The sequence below is a fragment of the Nannospalax galili genome, unplaced genomic scaffold (assembly GCF_000622305.1).
Source record: "Nannospalax galili isolate Female #2095 unplaced genomic scaffold, S.galili_v1.0 scaffold243, whole genome shotgun sequence".
In the NCBI taxonomy this organism is placed as follows: Eukaryota; Metazoa; Chordata; class Mammalia; order Rodentia; family Spalacidae; genus Nannospalax; species Nannospalax galili.
The window spans coordinates 4,233,383-4,243,419 of NW_008353490.1; the positions used below are offsets into that span (position 1 = coordinate 4,233,383).

The 10,037-nt window shown below is 39.6% G+C and overlaps 1 protein-coding gene across 4 annotated transcripts in view; it reads right to left on the reverse strand.

The window, feature by feature from the left end:
• The window catches only part of Fbxo15 (F-box protein 15), a 119,487-nt gene that overhangs the window by 91,097 nt on the left and 18,353 nt on the right, over positions 1-10,037 (reverse strand). For 3 of the 4 annotated variants that reach the window (XR_003846699.1, XR_003846698.1, XM_008850662.3), the window contains 5 exons: positions 9,176-9,418; positions 8,323-8,532; positions 5,059-5,185; positions 2,756-2,838; positions 1,457-1,599 (listed from right to left, as the gene is read on the reverse strand). Coding sequence is in view for 2 of the 4 variants with exons in the window: in XM_008850662.3 (XP_008848884.2) it covers positions 1,457-1,599; positions 2,756-2,838; positions 5,059-5,185; positions 8,323-8,532; positions 9,176-9,418 (806 nt within the window). In the remaining 2 variants the exon portion in view is untranslated. The remainder of the gene's footprint in view (positions 1-1,456; positions 1,600-2,755; positions 2,839-5,058; positions 5,186-8,322; positions 8,533-9,175; positions 9,419-10,037) is intronic. The other variant, XM_008850663.3, reaches the window with a different exon arrangement.

Consider the following 10,037-nt stretch of genomic DNA (forward strand, 5'->3'; position numbering starts at 1 on the left):
CAAATCTTGGTCTGCAATACTGTAGTGCCCACCTGTAGCTAAGGGAGATAACCCACTATTGTTCTAAAATGATGGCTAAATTTGTTTTCTCCCACTATCTGGAAGCCTTTGAGAGGGAACTGACATTGATTCTAGCCACTCTAACAGCTGTCAAAGTGCCTGGAAACAAATCCTGAGTCCATCACTCTCAAGTCCAGCCTTGGCGGACAAAAGAAAAATGAGGAGGAACCCAATAGAGGGATGTTTTTGGAAGGTCTCGTCAAGAAATTCCAACGGACTCGGATATGAACACTGAAATTTGCTCTGTTCTGACCTTTTCCTGGTTCCCTGTCTAGAACTTGTAATGCTAATTACTCTTGTCTTTACTTCTCCTTCACATCTCCTATTCACCAGTCAAGGACTTTCTTTTCTCCCTACAGATAAGAGTTATGCAATTTGGGAGTCCTTTAGATAGACCCACTGAAGGGGTACTCCAATTGCCTCACCCTGTTTCCCTGTTCAGCATGGAAGAAGCCAGAACAGTCTGTGTCCCGATTCCCTATCCGCAAGCTGGGTAACCTCCTCAGAGGATAGTGTGATAAGAATAGGAGGTAGGAATTGTCTAGGCAGTTACGGTAAAAAAGACCCCAAAGAAAAGTAGCCAGTTTCTTAGCTAAAAGTCAAAATGTCCTTGGGCTTCTTAGCAACATACTCTGTTCCAAAGGCCAAATATGACAAAACATTTTAGGGTTACCACTTCAGAGGGGGGGAATGTTAAAGTAGCAAAAAGCCCCATTAAAAAAAGGAAGAAAAAGTACATGAAGTCGTCAGAAAAAAGTGATGGGGCGATATGGGAGGAGAGGGAGCGAAGGAAGTAGGCGTGGATTTGATCAAAACACCTTATATGCGTGTACAAAATTCTCAATAACTTTTTTTAAAGTTAAAAAAAAAAGGAATGTGTTGGGAGAATACCAAGAGAAAACAGGACAAAATAGGGAATTCATTCTGCACTCCCTCTTTCCTTCGACTCCCTCCTTTCCTCTGGCAACTCTAGCCCTTCTCTTAGATTTGGCAGGTATGGCAAACAATGAAGCAGTGCAGAGAGAAGAAAAGCTGGTTTTTCTTTAGTCTCACTTGAACAGCTCCTATACTCACCCTGTGGCCACATTTACCAAACTCCTAAGATAAAAGGGAAGATTTGAAGGTAAGAAAAAGAAGGAAATATCATCTGAAAAGATGAGTGGAGCTTCCCCCTAGAGGCTAGAGAGTGAGGGTGGTAGTCACAGTCAGAAACTAAGAGACTTCTCGGGCTGAGGTAGCTCCCAAGTTTCAGAGAGAGACAGTGGAGCAGGAAGCACATCTGTGCTGATGGATTATAAACTGATCAGCTAGGAGGATAATTCTTAGACACAAAGAGCAATTTCTGAGTCTACAGCCTACTAATTTCATAAAGAAACAAAAGTTTAATTAATTTCACCTTTCCTGGAGAAAAGATTGTGAAATGTACTACACAGGTAGAAAATCCCACCGCCATGCATGTCAATGTGGAGCTGATAGCCTTGCAGACCATATTCTGGGTTGTCATCCACAAAGGGAGAGTGAGGAGGCAGCACATAAGGACTGAAAGGCAAAACAAAACATGCACAAGTTTGTCAACACCACAGACAGAGTACTTTGTTGAAAATACTCCTAAAAAACTAGCATCTACTCAAAACACTACTTCCCACTATAGGAGATGCTATAGGAATCCCATTGATCTTCCAGACGATAAATTCAAAAGAACTGTTCCATGTTTCCTTTACCAACTTCTATAAAAACTGGCACAGAAATGAGTTCCACAGGCAGCCATAAGACCACTGTAGTGAACATGTCTGAAATCAACCCCAGGACTGCAGCTCTGCAAAGGCTACTCTGCCCTCAGTGTACTCAATAGCCAGAGATAGACGTGCTAAGCAAGAGGATGCACCAATAATAGACCTACAGATTACGGACCCAGGCAAAGACTCAAGCCGAGACAAAGTTTTTCAGTAATAAATACCTTATCATGTAAGGTAACATACTTAAATGCAACTAGGAGCTTTTCAGATAATAAAAAATGAGTAAGGGGGAATCTAAGTCCACAAGGGAAGGGCAAAAGCAGCAGGGAGATAGAAAACATGTTCCCTACCTAACAACTTTCTAACATGCTAAAAGACACCCAAAGAAAACACAAAGAAGATTCAGCAGAAGACCAGGGCTCTGTATGCTTTACAAAGTACAAAAATCAGGGCTGGAGAGATGACTCAGTGGTTAAGAGCACTAGCTGCTCTTGCAGAGGACCAGGGTTCAGTTCCCAGTACCCACATGGCGTCTAACAACCATTCATCTGTAACTCCAGTCCCAGAGGATCTGATGCCCTCTTCTGGCTTCCAGGGGCATTGCATGCATGTGGTGCATGTACATACATACAGGCAAAACATTATACACATAAAACAAAAATTTTTTTAAGTATGTACAAGAACTTGAGTGATAGTGGTGGCATCTTACAAAAATGAAGCACTTGTGCCTCTATAAACAATATTCTATTACATATAAATTCCTTAATCCAGAGTAAAGCAAATATATATTCATGAATAACGTATTATTTTAGTAACAGTTAAGTAATCATGCCTGTTTATGTCTACCAGCTAAAATAGAATACTTTAGCAGCTATTCTCAGGATATTAAGATAGTACTGATTTCTAACCCTTTATCCTGAAAATACAAAAATTGAATTTACCCACATACAGATACATACAAAGTGGCCGAGCCAAATGTACTCCTCTCCACAAGGTGATGGAAATGAAGATTTGCAATGACAAAAGCCAGTCCGTCCTCCTTCTGAAAAGTTAATTTAAAAAGAATACAATTTTCAACTAAAGTGTTTTAATTTTTCACAAGTTCCTTATGAAAAACTGTATCACATTCACCTTGAAGATATATGCCTTATTACTGCAAATAAAGTATTACTATTTTATAAGACTTGTATGTCACACAGAGAGTTGAACCATGATTCATCCAAATATGCAGAGTAAGCAGTCCTGAAAGAATTAATGTCTTACCACTTGTGAAATCTCCAAATGCTTTACTAAATATACTGATTGCCATATTATACACAGAGAGAGAGAGACAGAGAGACAGAGACAGAGAGAGACACAGGGAGAGACAGACAGACACAGAGACGAGATGGAGAGAGAGATAGAGGGAAGGAGGGAGGAATAGAGGGAGGGAAAGTGGGAAGGAGGGAGGGAGGGAGAGAGAGACAGACAATTTCAGGTGGTAAAACCTTTGCAGATATGTGATTAATTTCACAAATACTGAACATTACTGGCATAATATTTCTCCTTGTTAGCTTTAGTCATCAACTTGACACATCTCAGAGGTATCTGAGGGAGTCTCAAATGGGAGGGTTGCCTCAATTATGTAGACTAGGCTGACCTCCATCTTACAGATATCTGCCTGCCTGTTTTTGGAGTGCTGGCATGAAAACCACCACACTTAGCCAGCGGAGCACTGCATTTTCTTGATTGCTAATTGATGTAGGTGGGCCCAGCCCACTGTGGGAAGTACCATCACTATGTAAGAAAGCAGCTGAGCAAAAGCTAGAGAACAAGTCAGCAAGCAGCCTTTCTCTGTGGCTCCCGCCTGGAGTTCCTACCCTGACTTCCATCAATGCTGAACCTGCAAGTGTAAGACGAAATAAACTCTTTCCTCCCCTTAAAGTTGCTTTTAGTCTTGGTATTTATCATAACAACAGAGATCAAACTGGAACAACCAATGTTCCTTTCTCAAATAACTGCTTGAGTTGGCAAATTTACTGGGAATGATTAGATTTGGCTTCTTCACTTGCCCAGCAGGTTAAATCCATTTACTTCTCCCCAGGTTCATAACTGATGTTGACTGCTGTAGGTACCCCAAAATGATAAGCCTGAAGATGCCATGGTTCAACAGCCAGGCAAAGGATAAGCAGATCAACCAGTCCTCAAAATTTTGCAGGCCAACATGGAATAGGAATTTGAGTCATAAAATGCAGAACAAGCAAACTGCTACTTCCCCCTCAAGTCACCCTCATAATGAAAGTGCAGGAAGGGAGTAAGTCATGGACTACCACAGTCAGTTGATCAAGAGGAGGATGCTGCAAGAAGCTGGAGAACTTGATTCTGTCTGGTCACTGTTCACAGAGGCACACTGTTACTTTCAACCAACCTATTAACTGCTCTTTTAAAACAGTCAAAAGCCAAAGCCACAGAACTAAATAAACATGGGTACTCAGAGGTACATCATACTCTTCTGTTATTCACTAAGGGACTGTCCAGAAAACAGTCCCAGAAGAAGCTAGAACCCAGCCTGGCCTGCTTATATAAGAAACATATATTGGGACCTGGAGAGATAGCTCAGCAGTTAAGAATGCTGACTGTTCTTGCAGAAGACCTGGGTTCAAATCCCAGCACCCACATGGCAGCTAACAACTGTCTATAACTCCAGTTCCAGGGTATCCGATGGCCTCTTCTGTCCTCTGCAGGCATTGCACTACATGGGTGCACTTACCTACATACAGGCAATACACTCATACACATAAAATAAAAATAATAAATTTTTTTAAAAAAGAAACATATGCAGAGGGAAAGTGTAACTTCTCAGGTACTTGACCCTGAAGGATAGAGTATGCCTCATGTCATTATCCACAGGTCAGAAAAATCCTTTCTGACAACAGGAAGCCACCATGTTGGACACATAATATCACAGACTTTGGCAGGAAAAAGATGTAAATAGAACAGCAGGAACATCAACTGGTAGGGAGGGAAAATGGGGAAGCCCCCTGATATTAAAGAAATAGCACAGTTAATAAAACAGAAAGAAAGGATGTTGCTTTCCATCTGTTAATAGCAGAACAGAGAAACTCAGTAGAATAGGAGGTCACAAAGTGAGAAAGAAGATGAGGCCAAGACCCAACTGCTGAATTCTCCAAGGATGTTATATTCCATCTCAACAGAAAGGACATGTGGGACTGTGAAGGGGCATGGCACAGTACACATAGTATATGCATGGTCTCTATCTTACCTGCCACAATCCCACCAGGAGGCCAGGATTTAGACAGAAGATCCGAACAAGTCTGTCACAGCCAATCATAGTAGACTTGCTTAAATGACTCAGATCATACTTTGCAATTAAAGAGAGCCATCGAGGTCTTTGAATACCATGCCAGAGAGAGAGAGAGAGAGAGAGGAGAGAAATGAACTTTCCAATCTGTATTATCAAGTCCCATTAATGTAACTAAAAATGCTTTGAAAAGCAATTTATATACAATAATGTGTTCAAACCAGGTGGCACAATTATAGAGTGAGAATCCAAAACCTTGTACAACTAAAAACCAAATTCATCAAAATTCTTATCCTCCTACATTTTTCTTCCCTTCCCTCTTGCTTTTCCTCTGAAAGATACGCTTTTTGAAGTTTTTTAAGTGACTGTTCAGTCAAACAGGGAAAATTAAAACATGAAAAAATAAATTTAAGCCCAAATCATCAGAGTTTTCATGAAAGAGACACACACTGAACTCAGAATCTTAACGTGTCTAAGAATAAATATGCAGATGTTCAGAAAAAGACAAGACTGTGCTCCACATAAGAAGACTTAAATCCATCTAGAGGGAAACATTCTACAAGCACTATGCATGGTAGACACCATGTATGTCAATCCCAGGAACCCAGATAGTTAAGGAAAGTATAAAGGAGGTAAGATCTCAATAGTCAATCATCAGAGCACAGTATCAGACCAAAGCCCCTAAGGAGCTGGGGACACTCCTCCTGGAGTCTGCCTCCATCCAGCACCTAATACGCAGGCCAGTAGGTAATAAGCATATAAGTATCATGTAAAACAAATGGGGGCAGCTGTTACAATACTTTAGGGAGGGCCATTAGACACCAAAACCAAACTACAGCTCACATATGACTAAATCTCAGCACTTCAATAGAAATTTTCACTCTTAGAACCATGTCTAGGTGGCAAGATAGTTGGTGAGCAGATCTGTGGTAATAAACTAAAAATATATTCAGCACATGCAGAGTATACCTGAAGGTCAATGACCTAAGAGTACATGCAAGAAAAAAAAAAAAAACACAAGGGGAAATCTTAGATCCACAGCTGAAAGTGACTTTACAGCATCAGAGACTGGGGTCCCTGAGTGTGAGATCACCAGCCTGCTCAAAGGCGAGGCTGGAAAATGCAGAGGCAATACCATGCAAGCACAGCATGCATAGCAGGTGCTCAGTAGCTGGCAGCCACTATCATGGTCACGGTCAAGGCAGAGAGGAGGCTAGATGGGGATGGGAGAAAACCTCTCTCCTCCATTTTCAATGGACCAAAACTGGGAACACTCTTAAGCCTGGCTATGGAAGCACTAAGCAAATTCTGGAGATATGCTGTCTTCATTTACCTTGGCTTTATAGGCCACAGACACAGCCACAGAGACTGACATTATACAATCATTCTCACAAACTTGGTGAGGGGGGCACATTGACTGAGGACAGAACACTGGCAAGAGAAAAAGTTGAGAGTCCATCTAGAAAGGTATAGGTAGCAGGGAAATTCAATTTTTACATTATACCAGTAGGGTACCTGCTGTTCCCCAAAAATTCTCATTGAAGAGACAAATAAGGACCTAAATAAAAGGCATGAAGCATCTTCTGGGCTGTAAACAAAGATATAGACAAGCATCTGTTCTCCTGCATGATGAAAGCACTGGCCCACAGACTTGTAATGAAAGGGCCATCATAACAGATTCCTGAAAAACAATTTCAGCTTTGTTTACCACAATTGATTAAAGGTTGGCTGAAGTTCATAGTTTTAATGGAAATAAACTACATTAGAGGAATTTCTCCCAATGAATTCCAGCATTTGCCACCTTGTACTATCTAGTAATCATGACATTATTGACAATTTTCAGGAACACACTACTTTTAAGAGAGCTTTACAATTCAACATTACCCATTTAGTCTTTAATGGTCATTTTAATTCATGTTAACAAATTTGTACTAATATGTATAAACATTTCATGATATACCAAGTAATATACTGTTCAGTCAAAACAGTACATTTTGTGGGTTTCTGCTCCAAATATAATTTCATAATGCATAAAACCTGCATATTAATTTTAAAATTTTTGAGTTCATCAAGATACCACACAAATTTCAGATTTATCCAAATAAAAGTATCATTTTAAAAGGTAACTATGTTTCCAATATATATCCAATAACATAATCAGGGAAAATATTTCACTTTTTTTTCATTATAGCATTGATGATATTTTCAGAACACAGCAAGCTTGAGTATTCACAGTGAGAGGCCTGGGTGTATCGTCATGTTAAAGCATGATCACCAAGCGGCCTCAAAGAGTGGCAATACAGAAGAGCCAGATACAGGCCCACTGCGGGAAAGTCATGAAATAACACTGTCCCTTCACGGGGACAGACATGAGAGAGACCTATGGGTAGAACTGCAGTGAGCAAGGATGGCAAGAAAATTAATGCAGAAAATCTTCCGCAAAGTCAAAGGACACAAAGACTGTGAAGAAGTGGGAGGGATGGGAGCACATTAAGGAAAAAGTAGTATTTGCCACCCATACATTTGCTATAGACTTGGTATAAAGTTGGGTTAGTCTACTCAGGAGACGAGGATCTACACCTGCCACAGTCCAGCTTTCACAAGACAATGATTGCTGATGAGAATGAGATCTGCTGGTAAAGGCAGATCAGTATGTGGACACAGTGCAAAACCACCTAACAAAAGAGTGAGCACTCTGTGATGAACATTCACCTGACCTTTGGATTTCATAAGTAATTCTTCTGGTCTTCCTAACAGATGTCAGCATCACTCCACCCTACACAGATGTGAGGATGGAGGCATACAATTATGTGTACAAGGTCACATATCTAGTACATTCAGGAAAAAGCCACACAAAATAGCTGATAATTGTATCCATGACCTCATATTTAAACGACAATTACTGTATACTTTTCTAAAGGATATGCTAATTTTGTATCTTTTATTAAAATGAATAAAAATAAAAACTCAGAAAAACCACCAATCATTTATAAACTTTTTAAACTAGAATACCATGTATATAAAGATTCAAATAATGTAACTTTAGACATGTGTGACAAACCCAGTTTTTTTGTTCCATAGCAATGCAGAATGATATAAATGTCTTTAAGATACACTCAAGTTAAATTAAAATATGCTAATGGTATTTTTTCATGATAAAAGTAATGCCAACTGATATTCAGGTATGAGATTCTCACCCAATGGTTCTGCTAAATAAGTACTTACCCATTTGGGACAGGGGGTTTATACCTGTCCATAAAAACTGGTGTCACACCACACAAATCCAAGGTTGACAATGTGGATAAATGTGGCCAATTTCTGCCATACCATGCAACAGTGATAGATGCATCATTTAAGGAAAGGTCAACATGCTGCATCATGTGTTCTTTTCCGCTTTTTTCTTTTAATATAATTGCCCAACCTAAGCCAGATATTCTAGAGAAAAGAAAAGAAAGCTGAAAATGTTAAAAGAAGGGAAGAAAGGAGGAAGGGAGGGAGGGAGGGAGAAGAAGGAAGGGAAGGAAGGAACACATTAAGGGAAATTTAATATTTATCATTTCCAAAACATCTATTCCCTTAAAAGTCAAAGTCAAAATGCTCAGCACGTGCCTGACAATTTTCATTTCCCAGCAGCACTTCCTCAGCCTTGTTCTCCTCACCCAGAAAATGCTCACTGAACTCTATGATGTTCCAGGAACTGGTAACAATAGACAGGCACCTTGAATACCCTGGTTCTACTACAGTAGATCACAAGGCTGTTTCTGCTTTTCATAAAATCTTAAGATCAAAAATACAGAATATCAAAATACTGTATATTTTGCAAATACATAAAAACATCAGACAGTTTCCTCTGATCTAAACTGCACATCTAGTCCGGGTGTATAGTTCATCGGCAGATCATTTGTCTAACATGTTTTATGCCCTAGGTTCAATCCCCATTCCTGAAAAACTGAATTTAAAATCTACATATCCACTATAGGTATAAAATGCCCTGAGCTGACAATATCTTAGACCCTGGAAGGTTTGGTGGTCCTTCCTAGGCACCACTAAGACCAGTGTTCAAGAGCACCCAGCACACCTGAGGGCCTCTTTGGTTTTCACAGGAAGACCTGTATAGGGGTTGACAGGTTTGAGAATATGGGCTAGTACAGATTTCACAGATGAGATTTGTTTTTTAATATATTCTTTCTTCCAATATCCAACTTCTTTATCCTCAACTGACAGTAAGCTCACAGATGCAGCTGTCTCCTCTACTGAACTAACTTTCCAATTCGATCTTTTAGATGAAAATGCAGCTGAGTAGATTCTGATCCAAATAAAACTGGAAGAAAGGGAGAAAATACATTAGCTATGAGTTATTGTCAGGTACCTCTAACAGTGGTGTATTAGAGATGCACAATGACTTTTAAATACTCCAAGTCTATCAGCAAGTCAAACTGAACACTTACATTTGTTCATGTGTTACAGTAGACTGAAGTCTAAAATGAAACGTTTTAGATCTGTCACCCCAAAAAACAAGTTAAAAAGGGAAAAACCTATTTACAAGAGTCAGATTTAAAGTGAGAATTCCATGTTATTTGGGATTATCCAAATTACTGCCTTCATGTAGCAATAACTGAATAGGGGTTCTACTGTAAAACATTCACGGGAAGTATATATAAACAGTGAGTCTTATTTGTGGGTGTGTACATGTACATGCACTGTACATATACATGAAACATTAATAGTGATTCATTTTGACTCCTTCTTACGTTTTCTTTTTAACAATGAACATGCACTGATTTTCAAAAGGTTAAAAATATAGTGAAGGTCCTGAAAGAGAACAGTAGGAAACAGGCCTTAATAAGGGAGATATTATAAAAATTGGGTTAGTTTAAGGGAGGGGGGAGGGAAGGGTATATAAGGATAAAGGGAAAGAAGGAGCTCAAGAGAGGTAGGAC